This window comes from Artemia sp. Qi Xiang Cuo, chromosome 5, assembly GCF_049724085.1.
Source record: "Artemia sp. Qi Xiang Cuo chromosome 5, ASM4972408v1, whole genome shotgun sequence".
Classification (NCBI taxonomy): domain Eukaryota; kingdom Metazoa; phylum Arthropoda; class Branchiopoda; order Anostraca; family Artemiidae; genus Artemia; species Artemia sp. Qi Xiang Cuo.
Window position 1 is genome coordinate 74,830,451 of NC_142798.1, and position 19,513 is coordinate 74,849,963.

Below are 19,513 nucleotides of genomic sequence, written 5' to 3' on the forward strand. Positions count from 1 at the left end.
TCTTGATAGTGGCGTTTTTCCCGGGTTAAAACATTTAGTTTATATTTTAATTTTCCTTCATTTGATAATTTTCTTTTTTGAAGAATTATCTGACTAAAAATAAGCACCAGAAGAAATTTAGGTCTATTAGACTTGATTTTATCTGGGTTTTTGTAGTGGTGTTTTTCCAGGGTTAAAACATTTAGTTTAGATTTTACTTTTCCTTCATTTGATAAATTCCTTTTTTGAAGGATTATCTGACTAAAAATAAGCAATAGAAATAATTTAGGTTTATTAGCTTTGATTTTATCTAGGTTTTGGCAGTGATGTTTTTTCCAGGGTCAATAGATTTAGTTTAGATTTTACTTATTCTTCATTTAATAATTTCCTTTTTTGAAGGATTATCTGACTAGAAATAAGCACCAGAAGAAATTTTTGTTTATTAGCTTTGATTTTATCTTTGTTTTGGCAGTGATGTTTTTTCCCGGGTCAAAACATTTAGTTTAGATTTTCTTTTTCCTTCATTTGATAATTTCCTTTTTTGAAGGATTATCTGACTAAAAACTAAACACCAGAAGAAATTTTTGTTTATTAGCTTTGATTTTATCTAGGTTTTGGCAGTGATGTTTTTTCCCGGGTCAAAAACATTTAGTTTTCATCTTACTTTTCCTTCATTGGATAATTTTCTTTTCTGAAGGATAGTCTTTCTAAAAGTAAGTACTAGGAGAAATTTGACATCGTCATCGAATTTAACTGGTTAAATTTACTTCTTTTAATATTAAGAATTTAGATATTCAATATTTAAGTATGATTGGTTAATCTAAATTCGATACTTAACGATGCTTGGCTGATTTACTTAAATTTAATTCATTTTGTATTTAATTTATTAAATAAAAGTGTTTTAACATCCAATTAAAACACATTTTTATCCTATATTTGTTTAACTCGACTTCAATTCGATATCTAACTGCAATTGCTCCATATTCAACTTTATTTCAAACAAAACTGCAGTTAAAATTTTTAGTATTAGATAGTACTCAATTTAACGATTAATTTAATTTGGAAAAGCTCTTTCGTATAAATGACAATAGTTTAACTCAAATTTGAAGAAACAATAAACTAAAATTTCAGGGTCATTTCAGGTGACTTGGCGTATCCATGCTACCGGTTAATTTACCCCTATTGTGCTTAAATTCTATTCAGCTCTTAATTTTTGTTATTTTCTATTTAATCACCTTTGGGAAATTTACTCGGAAAAAGGAAAAAAATCGAATATCTTCAACCGTTGATCTAAAAGGAATTTTCAACGAGATTTCAAGATCAACGAGCAAAAAAAATAAAAAATCTCAAAGTCAGTAAATATAGATCAATCAGAGTCAGAATTCAACTCAATCAGCCTTAAGAATCCCATCTCCTCTAGTGGCAAAAAATTAGATAAGAACTTGAACGAAACGATTAAAACCTCCTTTCAAATATATGTAAAGTAACACTCAACAATTACATATTCGTCAAAAGAAGAAGTTAAAATTGTATTAAAATAGCTTCGTCTAAGAAAAAAAAGTGACATAACCTACTATGAAATGATTAGACATTCAACTAGGTCAAATTTCTGTTATAAAACGGAATAGTCGTATCTGCAGTTGTAAATTCTGAAAAATTGAAAAAAAAACTATTGGTTAAGCTGTACTCAAAGACAATATTCACTAGAAGGATCGAATTGTGATGGAGCAGACATTACCCTGCTAATCCTGCCTTTAAGAGCAGCTTAGGAAAGAGTTTTGGCAATTATTTGAGACGTGCAAAAATGTCAGATGTGATCTTTAGGCATGACAGGGAAGAAATATAATAAAATGACACAAAGTTTTTAGTAGTTAAACCTGTTTCAGTATTGTTAGTAATTCATTTCATACAATGAAAAAATTAATTAAAATCATTTTTAATTGGAAAAAATCTCAGCTTGAGTTTCTAATGGAAATTTTGACACTAAATTTGTTTTTATTTATTGTTATTGTACAAGCATATATTGTTAATATTTTATTTTATGCTTTATAATTATGCATATATACTACCTCCATAGGTTAGTAATGTTAAGTGTATTACATAACTCGTAGCGTACCTTTGCATTCCCCCAATTAAAGAACACCTTCACCTTAAGTCAAGAGAATCTCATTTGATTTTCACTCTTTACTGAAATGAACAGCGAAGAGCTGAAACGAAATTCACTGGAATTCTTTACTGCTAATAATATGATAATTACTATTTGAGGTTATATATTTGTACAAAAAAGCAGTGACGGATCCAGGGGGCGAAGGGGGCACGCCCCCCTTCCCTAGCGTAGTCTTAAGTAGTGTAATTTACCTAATTAACGCAATTTTGCGTTAATAAAACTTGCTCCTCACGCAAGTTTATCGGATAAACCTATTTTGCGTCCCCCCCTAAAAAATCCTGGATCCTCCCCTGAAAAAAAGAGGCTATAAATGTGTCAAAGAATATATTCCTTAAACAAAAAGTGCAAGAATTTTTTTTTAACGCGGTATGGGTTAACATGATTTAAATAGTGCCAAATGATACCAGGAGTTTCCAAACAGAAAACCCTCCCTAGACATCATTCGGTCTGGAAGACAATGCCTCAGCTAACGGTAATAGTTATACGCTAAAGACAGATTATTCAGTTCTATTTTATTATTCTATCTCCAAAGCTATATTATTTTACTTCAAGCTTTTAGGGCTTAAGTTTTCAAATCCTAGATTCATTTATAAAATTTATTTTTTTAAAAGTTAAAGTGCACCAAACTTGAAGAAAACAATAAATTTGAGCTTTTTTTAAGAAGCATACACTATATTTTGTATTCTAAATATTTTTTCATTTGTTTTTCATACCCACAGTTGCTGAAAACTAGCAAGCAATTCTTATTCTTTTCAAGGAAGAAAAAGCAACTTCACTATCAACATATGTTACTTCTAAAAAAAATAAAAACATTCAAAATTTGGGGTTAAAGTTTAAATTTTTTCTAGAATTTTTATCGACCTGGCTAGTTTTTTTTTAAGATTTGTATTTTTTGATCAGATATGAAAATAAACAAATTTACGAATTTGAACTGTTTATAAGTAAATTTTGTAACTTATATATATTTTTCTTTTCAAACTAACATTGAGAAAAAAGTTATTTTTGTTCACGGTTATAATACAGCAGATTCAATATCAATTTGAAATTGTTCTGTGAAAAAAGAGCAAAAAATAATATTTCGAATAGATTAAGTAAAAGTAATAAAAGTTGATATTTTTTCAAGCGTTGATCGAAAACAGAGATTGTCACCAAAGTCAACAAATCTTCCCCATAAGGCTTCAGGATCTCATTTCCTTACAATCGTGGCTAAAGCAAACAGCGAAGGACTTGCAATTATTGACTTTAATTTTCTCCGTCTTTGGACTCCCCTAGAATATGGCTTTTGTTCAGTTGGTAATCTTTCTGTTCAATCCTTTCCTAATAGGAGATTTACGTTCGTTAAATCGTCCCTGAATGAATATTTGCTTGAAGAAAAAAGTAGAATAATGATGGAAGATAATTTTCTCCGAATTTTCAATATTGTTGAGTATTGTAACCAAAACTTTAAAAACAAAAATTTGGAAGTAATAAATGTATTAGAAGAACTTCTTTTCTGCAATAACCGTAAGAATCGTAGGTATAATCACCTACGGTTCCGTAGGTGATTATACTTTGGTAGTATTAAAGCTCTTCTCAGTGTTGCCATATCGGCTTATTTCCCGTCGGCTTAAATATAGGCTAATTTTATTGTAATCTAGATTATTTTTTGGTGTGAACTGCAATTTCGGGAACAAATTATTTTCTTAAAAATCAATGCATCATTTAAATCTAATAATTTTTAAATCATATAATGAAACTCTGATCTATGTGTGCACAAAAAGGTTGAAAGGCCGAACTAAAGACCTTGTTTTGTCAATTCTTGCAATAGGTCCCGGGTTATGTTCTCGGAGATTGCATTTGAAACTGTGAAGTCACAAACCCACAAATTCTAAGTAAGCATAAGACTTGTTTGGTTTTACCTTACCCAGGAAGGTCGATATTGGTAAAAATCGATATTGGTAAATAGTCTAAAGAAACATAAGACTTGTTTGGTTTTGCCTTACCCAGGAAGGTCAATATTGGTAAAAATCGATATTGGTAAATAGTCTAAATAAATATAAGACTTGGTTGGTTTTACCTTACCCAGGAAGGTTGATATTGGTAAAAATCTATATTGGTAAATATTCTAAATAAATATAAGACTTGGTTGGTTTTACCTTACCCAGGAAGGTCGATATTGGTAAAATTCGATATTTGTATATATTCTAAATAAATATAAGACTTGGTTCGTTTTACCTTACCCAGGAAGGTCGATATTGGTAAAAATCGATACTGGTAAACAGACTAAATAAATATAAGACTTGGTTGATTTTACCTTACCCAGGAAGGTCGATATTGGTAAAAATGAAGCTGTGTGGTATCTTGTATCCCAAAAGTTTTCGAAGTAACAAGTTATTCATATTATGCTTAGTCTGTATATTTTAGGTCGTGCAGAGTCTTCATATATATATATATATATATATATATATATATATATATATATATATATATATATATATATATATATATATATATATATATATATATATATATATATATATATATATATATCTGTAAAAAGGGCTATCTATAATTTGAAGACAGGGCTTATTAAGAAAGTTACTTAGCAATAGAAAGTTTTAAACTTGTCCTGATAAGATAGATAGATAGATAGATAGATAGATTTATTTTCTATATATCAGTAAAATAATTACATAACAATCTACAAATCCCCACAAAGGCTCCATGGCCTGTAGGAGGGGGATTATGAAAAGATCAAATAAACATTAAACATTGAAACACTTAAGATTTAAACAATATAGACACAACTTCAATATTTAAACATATAAACATAAGCATTTGAACTTTTAACATGTAAAGGATTTGCTTCATAAAAAAAGGAGAGTTCACTAAATAAGCTTTATCAAACTACAGTGAATCACAATATCTATAAAAAAAAAAAAAAAAAAAAAAAAAAAAAAAAAAAAGACTATTGGCAGCAGACAAAAGTAAGAAAATTAATCACATGAAAACAAATATTTTTTTACTAGTCTTTTGAAGGTGCCAAACGAGTGGCATTCTCCAGCCGAATCGGGAAGGGTGTTCCATGTCAAATGGCGCGCAACAATAGGATTAAAATTGGATCTTATTGTTGGTGTATGCGGAATTTGGATATTTAGAGAACTACGGAGCTGAAAATCTGACCGATCAGATACAAAAGAAGACGTAAATCTTAGGGACCTAGGAATATCACTATGGAGCCGAAGAAAAGTGAAGACGCACAGGAAAGAATATAAAGTTTTTCAATATCAAGTAACGGTTTAGTTGCCGAACGATTTACGTCCTGGATAAGATTTATAGCTTTATCGTAAGTATTCGAAAGCGGTTTGAGAAAAGAAGGGAAAGTAGACATCCATATGACTGAACAATAGGAAACATAAGAATGAATTAAGCTATGAAATAAGATTTTTAGAATTGGTCCTGGAAAGATATGTTTTACTTTTCTTAGAATACCGAGGTTTCTGCATACCTTCATTTTAATCAGATCAATATGGTATTTAAAAGATAAATTTTCATCTAGGAGGATACCTAGGAAACGGACATGGCCATTCTTTGGTCTACCAATAAAGCCTTTGGATATATGAATTTCAGATAATTGGGGGCAAGCCTGGGATATACGAGAAAAAACTAAAAAACTAGTTTTAGAAACATTTAAGGCAAGAGAGTTAGCATCAAACCAAATTGAAACTCTCTCAAAGAGGTCTACTAACTTTGTACGAACCTCATCCTCTGTTCTCCCGGAAGTAATAAGGGTGGTATCATCGGCAAAAGTAACAAGAGAATCCGAGGTATGCAAACTATAGTTGTGGGTAAGGGAGACTGTTGGATGACATAGACGACAGCAATAAAAAGGATTTTTATTTCTAACTGCAAAAATTAGGTCATTTATATGAATTAAAAACAGTGCCGGCCCTAAGACTGACCCTTGATGGACTCCCTTATCAACCTTTGTTGGTGATCAAAAAAGGAGATCAGCATAAATTATTCTTCCAAACAAGAAAAATTTGAACCAATAAAACGCACTACCTCTTACGTCAAAATGATACATTTATAACAGCACATTCATTGGAGTTTAAAAATCAAATGCTTTACAAACATCCAGAAACAAAGCAGCAGGAACCAAATGGGTGTCTAGGGCAGAATGAACATAATTCAATACAACTACAAAAACATATTCAGTCGAATTATTTGCTCAGAAGCTAACTTGAAAATTGCGAAAAAAATCTTTAGAAGTAAGAAAACTATTAATACGAGAAATCCTCGTTTTCTCAAATATTTTACTGAATACAGACGACAAAGAAATTGACTAATAATTTGGCTGTATCATTTAGTGTCCCCCCCCCTTTTATAATATGATGACTCGAGCACGCTTGAGACTACTCGGGAAAATGCCATGCTGAAAGGAGAGGTTAATAAGTTTTGTTAAGGGATAAATAATGGAAGGAAGTATGAACTTAATTACTTTGGTAGAAATATTATCAGGGCCAGACGACGAACAATTTTCAACCCCATAACAATTTTAGCAATTTCTTTCTCCGTCGCTGGTTCCAAAAACATTGACTTCATACAAGGTGGCCCAAGATAAAACCTGAAGTGGGATACTGAAGGAGAATAACGAACAGCCGAAGCGGTCCTTTTACCAATATTCGCAAAATATGAAGTAAATGCATCTTGAACATTCAGTTCACCTTCGATGATTTTGCCATAGAGATCCAAAAAAGAAGGGGCTGATGGAGACTGAAAAGAGGGCCTAAGCGCAGAATTTATAACCTGCCAAGTTTTTCGTATATCTTTACCCACAATCTGAAAAACAATTAAAGTAATACTGGGACTTGGCCTTTCGACACACAGAATTATAAATATTCCTATAAATTTTAAATCGCTGAAAGCAAATAGCTTTCATTGAAGGGCTAGCAGACTTAAAGGCCCTCCAGAGATAAATTTTTTCTCCTACAACTCCTAAGGAGACCAGGGGTCATCCAAGGATTTAGAGGAAAAGTATTCTTAGACTTACGATTAGAAGGTGAAACAGAACAAATATCAAGAACAGCGTCTTTAATAGACTCATAAAAAGTATCAAATAAATTACAAAAATCAGAATCACTCTCAAAACCACCCCAAGAAATTTCTGCCAATCTTGACCTAAGAAGCATCAATTCCACTTCACCAAACCTAAAAGGCCTCTTACCAGACTCACAAGTCCTCTCAATAGTCAGTTTATCAAAACAGTATCTAGAGTAAACAGCGAAACGATCGGAAATGTCGCTCACTAAAACATAATTTTGGATCAAGGTGGCCGTACAGAAAATATTGTCAATCAGAGATGACGTACTCTCTGTTATGCGAGATGGGATACATACAGAAGGTAAAGTACATGCGGCAAGCATGGACGACAGAAAATTCAAAGATGTAGAAGACTTTATATCCATCAAGTTTATATTAAAATCTCCCATAATAATTAATTCAGTCGACTGTTTTAGGATGGTATCCAGTAGATCATTAAGGGTGTGTAGAAACAGTGGAATAGAGCCACTAGGAGAACGATAAATAATACCAACAACTAAATCCTTACCTGCAAATTTAATATCTACGAAAAGTGACTCAAAGACACCTTCGATATTTCTGGATAAATCCATTCTAAGAGAATATGGGAGATTATTAGAAATTTAAAAAGCAAGACCACCCTTGGCCATCTTTTGTCTATTCAGTCGTTCCACTTTATAACCTTGCAAATCCAAAAGCATATCATTCTTAGAATCTAGAAAAGTCTCGCATAAACCAACAACGTCAGGTAGCCCATCAGAAACAATCTGTTTTAGATGGTCAATTGAAGAACAAAGACCCTGAATATTCAACTGAGGCACTGAAAAATATCCATTCCACTTGACAGCATTCCTTAGACTAGAAACATATTTACTCATTACTGCATGGTTCATTATGGTCAAATCACTATTGACATGTCCAATAGAATTATTAATAATGCTTAAAACATCTAACAGGTTATTTTCAAGCTCGAAAAGTCGTCCTACAACTGGAGGTGTTTCTAATTTGCCAGTAAAAAAAAAGACACAAATTTTAGATATGGCATTAGATCATAAAATATACATGTAAAAAAAAAAAAAAAAAAAAAAAAAAAAAAAACAATTACTAAGCACAATCCGCAAATGATCGAATCTTTCGTATCATTGATTGACTAGGTGGTTTGGCCAAAATTTGCCCGCGGTCAGTCCATATATTAAATTTACCGGATTATGCGGCAATCTCTTGCCGCATTTAAAATTTCACGACGCTTTTTTTGTTAGCGATTCTGATAAAAACATTCCACTGTTTGCTAGTTTAGTCTTTGCTTTGAAAACAACTCGAACTAATTCCACATTTTTGAAGCGTATTAGCACTGGAGACACTTTAGATTGATCGTTAGAGTAATTCAAACTAGATCGATAAACATTTACAATGTTATTGATTTCAAAACCAGGGACCAGCATCTTGTCTTTAATGATAACCGATACTTCTTTCTTTAGATTATTTCCAGGCCTCTTCCTTACTCCATCCATCACTAAGCAATCCAACATCTTTTCTTGCTCAAAGTCATCCACTTTCGATTCCAATGATAAAATCCTACTTTCCGAGCTTATAACCATTGCAAATAGTCCTTTGAGTGATTTTTCTATTTCTTGGAATTTTGGGTTGTAATCAATGGAAATAGCATCATGAATTTTTTTTACTATAATATCAATTGCTTGATTGGCTGTATCAGGGTCTGATAGTTTAGCCTTAACTTGACGGGAAATCTCAGCTGTAAGATTCACTTGTGTCCGATTTAATTCATCCTGGGTAAAAGCTATTTTTTGCAGGATTAGGCTAGGTGCCAGTGAGTCTTCTGCAATAACGCTCGCTGGGTTTAATGCTAGATAAGTAGGTGATGACGATTTATAAATGTCTGGAAACGAATCTAATGGCAACACTGTATCATAAGCTTTCACGTGACTCAAACTTAACACTACAATTCCCAAAAAAAGCTCTTGATTGAATTCTGGATCGAAACTAAAACTGAATTTCCCACAATCGCTGATATGGCGTTAAATGTTCTTCTGCCATTCAACGGCACTTATTTGTGTGTAAGTTGCTTTTTCAGCTTTAATCGTTCATCGTCAAGAAATGTTGAAGAGGTCTTACGTCCAGTAGTGTTGAATATTCCACTAAGATTTAATTGGTTATTCAATGAAAAACAGGCACATCCATTTCATTAATGTTTTCCCTTTAATTTTAGTTTAATACTTACCACTAAACAACTGCACTAGAACATACTTGAAAAAACTAAGACTTTCAGAATTCCCTTTTATTTACGTTATTGTGAAAAAAAAACAATTTGTATGAAACACAGGGCATGTAATTTTTGTAACTATAATAATTACAGCTTTGTAACTTTTTGTGCAATTTTATTTTTAGATTTTGCATGTTTTTTCACAAATTCTAAAATTAGGCCTATATACTTTCGTACGTATAGGGGAGGTCGGGGTTGAACTTGACGTGGGTTGAACAGGACACCCTCAATTACTCAGACACCATTTGGTGTAAAGTTATACATTAATTTGTTAGTGCCATCTCACCTTCATGTCTCAGGGATGAAATCCTAGTTTGGTTGATTGATCCTTTCAAAAGTTAAATTGCTAAAGCTGTTTTAGGTAGGTCATTTTTTTTCTGGTACCTTGCACATTGTTTTGCTAATCTGTAAGTAGTAATACCAAAAAATGTTCCACCTGTTTCTCTAAATTCTTTTGTCACTCTATAATCGTAAAAAGTTGCACTATCTACCTTTGCTTTAACGCTCTTCGTCCGGATGGGTCTCCCAGTTAGATTATGAAGGAGGGTTTAATCCAGATAATTTTTTTCGAGTCAAACTGGACGGTGTCCTGTTCTACCCTACATGGGCAAAAGTAGATGATTGTTTTATTTCTTTGCTTACGACCATGAATATTAAATTTTAAGTGATTTTTGTCTTACATCTCATTTCATGAATTAAGTTTCCTTATTCAGTAAGTAAAGAGACTGACTGTGAAAAATGTCTGCTTGACCGCTTCTAGTGAGGTGGATTTGCTCCCGTCCAAAGGGACGAACTGTATATGTTCCGTATCAATTCAAATTAGGCATATGCAGCAGCCTTGGAACTTGACGAAACTTGCCAGTCTCGTGCCAACGATGATGTTTCTACTCCTGGACGATTAACTAACCCCAGTTCTGCTCCTAGACCTTCAACCACCAACCTGCAAGGTCAGTTTGCAAGAATAACCTCAGAAATGAGTAGGCCTTTCTCGCTTATGGGAAATGTCCGCAAGGTCTTGTAAGCGCCGCAAAACAGGCAGAACCAGGATACTCACTGAAAAAAACAAACAAAAAAGCATGGAAAGGGAGAAAAAAAACCTATGGAGACACTCATTTATCTGATGATTCATTACATCTTGTTGAAGAATACAATAATGATGACTTGCCGTTCAGTCCATCTTCCTTGTCAGAAGGAGATTACATCCTTGTAAAGTTCCAGTTAAAGAAGTCAACCCGCTGCTATGTTGGCTTAGTGTAGGAGATTGCAGACAGTGAAGCTACGCTTAGTTTCATGCGCAAGAAAAGCAAAAGTTTTATCTTCCTCGAGGCAGAAGATGCTGCAAGTGTGGATTTTTATGATATTCTCCAAAGCCAGACAAAACCTTTCTCCTGTGGAGGGATTAGCAGAGTGCCTCAAAGTTTTCGCTAGGAGATTGATTTTCCACAATACAATATGTCTTAATAAAGCAAGCTTATAGTTTAGCAATGTTGTACAATTGTATTCGAAGTAAAAAAAAAAAAAACCTGCTTTGTGGCCGAATTTACTGTCTGTACAGGACCACCGGTATATTTTTGGCAATTTTTTCTTTAGCTTGTCCGGTTCAAGCCCTAGCGTGACCAAAATTATAATTTTATGAAAATATGAAGAACAAAAAATCTGAAAAAAAAATTCAAACGTTCCTTACATTGAGAGGTATCTATAGAGCATCAAATTTCGGGTTTCCATTCACAAACAAATAAGATATTTGTGATCGGCGAATTTTGTCCAGTTCAACTCCTACCTCCCCTATGTATATTGTTAGCTAACAAATAAATTATACAAATATATTTATATATCTTTCTTTTGATATAATAGGGTCGGCAGGAAATTTGCAATCGTAATTGGCGTCGTGAATGTAAAAAGTTTAAGAAGCCCTGATCTAAACGATTCTAACAGAGCAATTCACAAAGTCAAATTGTTCTCATACTATAGTCTTAGTAAGAATCTATGAGAAGGTCAAACCATGTCATAACCATTGACGAGATACACTTAAAGATATTTAAGGTTGTTTTTGCAAGGAGAGAGGACACAATGGTTCTTCTTTTGTCCGTGTTGACATTTTTAAATATCTTATTGCCTTCCATGATGATTCTAAATAACCCGGCTGACATCCACGATGATACCAATGAATTTTCTTTCATCCCGTCTTCACTAGGTAATGAACACAACGATTCGGACAGCACATTTCACAAAGTCAAATTCCTCCCACAGCTCTAGCATCGGCAAGAATCAGTGAGAAATCTCGTTCTTTCGCTTCACTGGTCAGCTAATATCATAAGCTCTAATCAGATCTTTGGGTCAGCGGACCGTATGAGCCTGATGAGTTGTTCAGTGGATTTTTCCAGATTTGTTCCAGCGATTTGATTCCTAAGCACGGACCTCCTTTATAAGATTATTTTCTAATAAGCACAGAGGCAGGATAAATCCGCCTCTTTTCGGCAAGGTAACAAATTCGCACATAAAATATGAATGTGTATCCGTGGCTTATATTCAAGCCTTAGAAAAAACCTTAGACGCTTATTAAAGTACCATTGGCAGTGAAATTGAGAGCCGATTGTTTAAATTACTTAAATGGAAATTATCAAACCATATATACCTTAAAAAAAGTTAATTGGGAGTTCAAATTATTATTAAAGTTACTTACATATTCAACTATGCATTTTTAGCAGTAGGGATGCAAAATGAAATAAAAAAAGAAGAACAAACGGTGTTGAAAATTAAGCAAGAAACATGCGGCATTAAACAGCTTATGAAGTTGTAGTTGTCTTTGGAAATTAACAGTTTGTTGATATTTGATTTCTTGCGAAAAAAGCTTTCAAATTTAACTAATTTGTTTTGTTTACATAGTTTCACGGTTCAACGTTGCAACATTGAAGAAAATGTAATGCTGCCCTGAAAGCTTCATGATTATGAAACAATAATAAGAAAGGCAGTAGAAAATTAAACTTCCCAGGTATAATTGATGATGAGTCTAGTAAGCGATTAAATAAAAAGTCACGTTACTTCTAATGAAAATAAAGAGCAAAATTAAAACTTAAAAAGAATCGAAATTATTCTGTATATGACGGGGGGGGGGCTGTCCTTTTCTCAAACCTCACTCTACGCTAAAGAATTAAAGCTCTTTAAAAATACTTCTCATTCAAATCAACGGTCCTTGTGTTTGAGTAGTCTTTCCTAAGGAATCAGGACAAAAGCCAGACTTTAGCGTGAAGAGTGAGGGTTGAGGAAGAGAAAGCCCCCTCATAAACAGAATAATTTTTGTTCGTTTTAAGTTTTAATTTTGTTCCTTACTTTCAGTGGAAAAAACTTGTTCTTTTATTTAATTTCTGATTGTTTTTCATACCAATGCTAGGAAATCCCCTTCCATCCCCTCCGCCATGTTACACTTCGTCTGGACCCCCCCCCCCCCCAGAAAAGTTCCTTCCAACAGAAAATTTTACCCCTCCTCGGCGTGGAAAATGCCCCAGAAAATTTCCCGTATATTTCATAATACTATATTTGAACAATGCGGACAAGTTGCGTAACTTACAGCCCTTTCCCCAGGGCCATGGAGGGTCATGTCATCACCAAAAGCATAATTATTGAACTTTTCGACAATGCTGAATCAAATGGCTATCTTAAAATTTGGATCAGATATGTTTGGAGAAAAATGGGAGTGGAAGGGGGTTAATTGCACTCCAAACTTTTTTGGTCACTTTAAAAGGGCGCTTGAACTTTTGATTTCCGTTCGAATGAGCTATCTTCCCATTTTTTTAGGACCTTTGTTTCGATACGATTACCCTGGGGAAAACAAACAAGCAAAAACACAAAAAAAACACGTATCCGCGACCTTTTTCTGCCAAAAAATACAAGATTCCACATTTTCAAACAGTTCGTGGTAACTAACTGTAAGTAAGGAGCGACCCAGCTCAATAGTAACCGAAACTCTAAAAATTTTGGTACCAGTAGATACATCAAAAGAATTGGATTTTTACGCTAATTTCAAATATATAAGTTTCTTCAAGTTTAGTCTTACCCTTCAAAAGTTACGAGCCTGAAAAAGTTTGCCTTATTTTCGAAAAAAGGGGGAAACGCCTGCTAAAAGTGATAGAATCTTAATGAAAATCACACCATCATATTCAGCGTATTAGAAAATCCCACTGTAGAGGGTTCAAGCTCCTATCTGCAAAAAAGGGGAATTTCGTATTTTTTGCCAGAAGAAAGATCACGGATGCGTGTTTATTTGGTTTTTTTTTCAGGTGTGATCGTATCGATCCAGTAGTCCTAGAAAATTGTGAGGGGGCTCAAACGAACGGAAATTAAAAGTTCTAGTGCACTTTTTAAATGACATGAAAATTGGAGGGCAACTAGGCTCCCTCCCATGCTCATTTTTTCCGAAGTCACCTGATCAAAATTTTGAGATAGCCATTTTGTTCATCATAGTCAAAAATTTAATAAATATGTCTTTGAGGATGACTTCATCCCCCATAGTTCCCAGGGGAAGGGCTGCAAGTTATGAATTTTGCCCATTGTTTCCATATAGTATTTATAATTGGGAAGTATACATACGTTTTCAGGAGGCATTTTTTCAGGTGGGGGGGGGGATAGAGGAGGGGGTTACTTGGGAGGATTTTTTAATGGGGGAAGGGATGTTTCTACGAAAGGGGAGCCGGATTTCCCGGAATTTAAAAAACAATCAGAAATTGAATAAAAACACAAGTTTTACAACTGAGAGTAAGGAGCTACATTAAAACTTAAATCAATCAGAAATTATTACGTATATGAGGGGGTTCACCCCCTAGTTCCCCTTACTCTTTACACTAAATTTTTTTATTTAGTAATTTCAAAAGAGCTATCTATTCTAATTAAACGGCCTTTGTGATTCAGGGGTTTGTAATTTGAACAAAATTCGATCGTATCATATCTGTCGTATCGCACGAAAAATCATAAAAAAGTAAAATTTATATGCAAATTTCCTTTTAATTATTCATGTACAGTGAGCCGAAATCAAAGCTGCATTAATTCAAAAACGTTCAGAAATTAAATAAAAAAACAAGTTTTTTAAATGAAAGTAAGGAGCGACATTAAAACTTGAAACAAACAGAAATTATTATGTATCTAAGGGGGTTCGCCCCCTCGTGACTCCGCCTCACAACTCTGTTTTTTAAAACAATAAAAACTTTAGCGTAAAGAGCGAGGCGTTGAGGAGGGGACAGCCCCTTTCATATGGAATAATTTCTGTTTGTTTTAAGTTTTAATGTCACTCCTTAGTTTCAGTTAAAAAAAAAACTTGTTTTTTTTATTTAATTGTGTATAGGAGCTTGGAACCTGAATAGTAGGGTTCTCTAATATGTTAACCTAATGTGTGATTTTCATTAGGATTGCTTGAATTTTTGGGGGTGTTCCCCCCCCCCCACTTTTTTTCAAAATCGGGCAAACTTTCTCAGGCTCGCAGATTTTAATCAGTAAAATTAAACTTAATGACTTATATATATATTTGGAATCATCATGGAAAGTCAATTCTTTGAGGTATCTATTAATACGAAAATCCTGTTTTTTAAAGTTTTGGTTACTATTGGGCCGGATCACTCCTTATCCATTTTTTTCCACGAACTCTTTGACAATTCGCTACCACACAATGTTTGACAGTTCTTTAACACGAACTGCATGACAAATGTTTTGTTTTAATTTCCTTAGTACTCTATTTGTATAAAAAGTGTCCTTAAAGAGCAAAATTTTAATGTAAAATCAACCAAATTTATCCAAGCAAGAGAGGACTGAGGCAACCCTAACCTCTCTCCTCTCCCTAACTTCTCTCCTCTTTGCGCTAAAGTTTATCTGTAACTCCAAAAAAAGAAGACACATAATTTAATGTTTAGTTCTTTGCCAACATTTCACAAAATTTTGGGGTTTCAGCAAGGCTAGGGGGTTTGAACTCTTCCCCCCGAAATGTTTTTCCGACTCGTAAAAATTTAACAAAATGAATAAAAACAATTTTTATGTATCCTTTGAAGGTTTTTTTACCTCCCCCCCCCCAAAAAAAAATCCTTTTCTAATACCCCCTAGGTAAATCCTGGGTACGACCGTGGGATTCAGTAAGGCTGAAAATTAAAGAATTTTTATTTCGTTTTTTTGACAAATAATATGCAAATAAAAAACTTGTATTTATTTACAGGTCAAATACATTAAATTTTTACAATTCTTCAGCTAAACCTAATTTTCGAGAGGGGTGTCAGTGCAACCCTTATCAAGGGTAGTTTCTGTTGGTCTAATTTTGTCGGCAATTGTGCCTTTCCCAACCTTGGCTAGGAAAAGGTTCTGAGATACAAAGAGTTATAGGAGCAATGTCTGTATGCCTTCTTTTAGGGCAATTAAATTAAAAAAAAATATCTACAAAGGAAGTTCTTAAAGAAAACTAAAGAGAAAAATTAAGGAAATATGAGAAAAATTCTTAAAGAAATATTTGAGTAGAAAAAAGTCAAATAGTTTTCCAATCGTAAAACTACCGCAGTTCACCATCAATAAATAATTGAAACTCAAAATGAATAGAAACTACATTGAATAACCGAGTCAAACTGAAAACAAGCAGAGAGTTAAAGGAGCAGGGCTGACGCCGTCTTCTAAAGAACAGAACATAAGTTACACTTTACTGAAAACAATCCTTATTTCGGACTTTGTATTTTCATTTCTCCTAATATTGAAAAAATTTACCATCACAACCAAAATTACTGAAAAAAAGGATATAGATCAATAATTTAATGTATATACTGATATTCATTTGGGAAAGTCTTAATGATTTTGAACTTATTAAAGTTTAGAAAAGAGAAAATATTTAAATGTATTTTGCTTTCAGTAAAGCAAAAACTATATTCTGGTCTTCATAAGGCACGAGGGGGGGGGGGGTAGTACTAATAGCAGTACTGCTAGAAGAGGTAGTATTAGTAATAATACTAATTGTAGTATTTGCATGCTCATAGCACATTTTTCTTAGTTCACCCCTCAGCATACCCTGAAAGTTTCAACCTAGTGCTCTAGGATGCTCTTTAAATACTGCTAATACACCTTTTTGACAAACGGCATGCACACAGTGTATTTTGATTTAGGTCAACTTTCCCCTTAGTATTCCCTGAAATTTCCACCTTCATAACCTTAGCCTTAGTGTCCGTAGATGTCACATTAGTAGTAGTAGTAGTAGTAGTAGGAGTATTAGAGTAGTATTAGTAGTAGTAGTTTTAGCGTGCACATATTGCCCTTTTGTCAACTGACCATCCCCCGCATCCTTTCCTGAGAGTCCTAGCTTAATACCTTAAGCCATTCCTAAAAATACGTTCCTTTGACAACCTGCATGCACGGAGTGCGTTTTGATTTAGTTCAATTTCCCTCAATATTCCCTCAAATATTCACCTTTATACCCTTAATCTTAGTAGTAGAAGCAGTCATAATTGCTGTAGTAGGAGTAGTAGTCGTGCAATAGCAGTAGCAGTAGTACTAGTAGCCGCAGTAGTACACATGTATTGCCTTTTTTGTCAGTTGAACGTCCCCCTCATGCTTCTCTGGAAGTCTCAATGTAATACGCTAAGCCATTCCTAAGGTATTGCTAGATGTGCCCTATTGACAACCGGTATTCATATATTGTGTATTGATTTAGTTCAATTTCTCCCTCACCCTTCCCAAAATTGGTCAGTTGTTCATCCCCCTTATCATTTTCTGAGAGTTTCAACTGAATATTCTAAGCCATTCCCGAAATATGCCCTTTTGACAAACCGCATGCACATACTGCGTTTTGATTTAGATCAACACTCCCCTCAACATACCCTGAAAGCTTCACCTGGATGCCCTTAGCCTTTTTGGACATAAAAGGTCAAACATGCATCCCTCTCCTTCAGAGCCAGATAAAGGTTATTTCTCAGGGGGGGGGGGCAAATGTAATTTTTTTCACCCTTGCTACACCATCAATACTGTAAATATTCAATACTGTAATTTCTGTAATTACTTCGTCAATCTTGTAAATTTTGTTTAGAGTGAAAGTTGAACGTACTTCATGGGACAATAATGGTACCGGAATGTAATTAGATATATGTTATTTGTCAAAAGCGCTGGTTCTATAAACTCAAAATTCATTTCAATTTTTTTGAAAGTTTATGTTAGTGGGTTAGGTTAATCGAATTTGAAATGTCACATTCGCGAAATATATATTTCCCCAGTACAAGTACTGGGTTAACAGCTCGCGGTTACAAGCTATAAGTGAGGAGAAACTCGGCCCAATAGTAACCGCAATTCAAAAAATGAAATTTCGGCCACAGTAGAAACATAAAAAAACAAACAATTATATATATATATATATATATATATATATATATATATATATATATATATATATATATATATATATATATATATATATATATATATATATATATATATATATATATATATATATATATATATATATATATATATATATATATATATATATATATATATATATATATATATATATATATATATATATATATATATATATATATATATATATATATATATATATATATATATATATATGTTTATACATATAATTTGAACCCCTAAGGATATCGAGATTACGATAAATTGTGAATTCATTGGTGAATAGTTAGTTGAAAGAACAAAGTGCCTGAAAGTATTTTTATTAAAGCTGAATTTCAATCCCCTGTTGACTTTTTAGCATCACTTTTAGCACTTAGCTTGGATTGTAGATAAAATTAAATGCATCAGTAATGAATTGTTTATTTTACTGATTCATCTCCTCTTTTTCCTTCTAGATCCAGAGAGGGCTATGAATCATTCAGTTTGAAAGCAGCGAAGGGAGTAGAGTGAGTATAAACTATTATCTTCTTTTAAGATGCGATGAGAATTTATGCAATAGGCATTTTACTAGGAAGTTTATTAAGATTTCATTAAAAATTGATTATAAATAAATAAATTGCAAATTATAAGATGTATTTTATATTATTTAATATATTATTAATTGTCAACTATATAAAGTAAAAAAAAATAATACAATATTTAATAAGTGAATAGCAAAACTTGTGAGTTAATAAAATTAGAAAATTTATTATAATTAAAGTTCTTGTAATTGCTTTTGAGAGGCATTCTAATATAAAATTTTATCTAAATACTTCAAACCATACATAAATAGCAACGAAGATAACATTGTCTTCAACACAGTCTTCGTCTGTGAGACGTGATTCGTTGTTAGATTGCCTTCCATCTTACCATACTATACCCAAAACTCATCCGTTTTCTTACATTCACCATTCAGGCAGTAAGAGCAATATTGATCACATTATTTGCTCACCTAGTATTACTACATCAATAGTGTTTGTACACGCTGAAGAACAAGACTTAGACCGTCTCTCTATTTCACTTACGCTTAATATAAACCTTGCAAGTATTTGTAAAGTACCCCGGTCTTCAAAATGGTTTGAAAAAAGTAATTGGAAGAGAGCTGATGTCCCTCTCTATGCGTTTACACTAACAAACATGCTGTCTGTTATACGAGTTCCCTATCATCTGCTCCAGTGTTCTATACCAGTGAATTACATAAAGGACCTGGATTACTACTATAATCAAATAGTTAATTGTCTATCAAATAATTTAATTAAAAATGATCTATCAAAATATTTTACTAAACCAATAGAGAATAGTTGTGAATTGTTACAAAAAGGCCTTTAAGGTTTGCTGCCAAAAAGGCAAGATTAGTTTTGAAAGCTTGTATTTAATTATTTTATTTCGCTTGAATAATTTTATTATCTCACATCGCTTTATTTATCAGTCCTGGTTGAACTTTGCTGAAGAAATGATGGTAGAGCTGTTTTAAAAGTAAAAAAAAAAATTTAATTAGTATTTTAATGTAAGTTTTTTTATGTATGTATTATTTTGTTGTTGCTGTGCTGAGGACAGCACTTGGACATAGGACCGAAATATTCACTGAGTTTTATTCCACTGTCATGAGAAAATTTTTCCAA

The 19,513-nt window shown here is 33.1% G+C and overlaps 1 protein-coding gene across 1 annotated transcript in view; it reads left to right on the forward strand.

Annotated features, from left to right (window-relative positions):
• LOC148952515 (vesicular glutamate transporter 1-like) overlaps positions 1-19,513 on the forward strand; it is a 282,421-nt gene that overhangs the window by 130,081 nt on the left and 132,827 nt on the right. Inside the window, exon 3 of the mRNA XM_089089939.1 lies at positions 18,308-18,358. Coding sequence (XP_088946065.1) covers positions 18,308-18,358 — 51 coding nt within the window. The remainder of the gene's footprint in view (positions 1-18,307; positions 18,359-19,513) is intronic.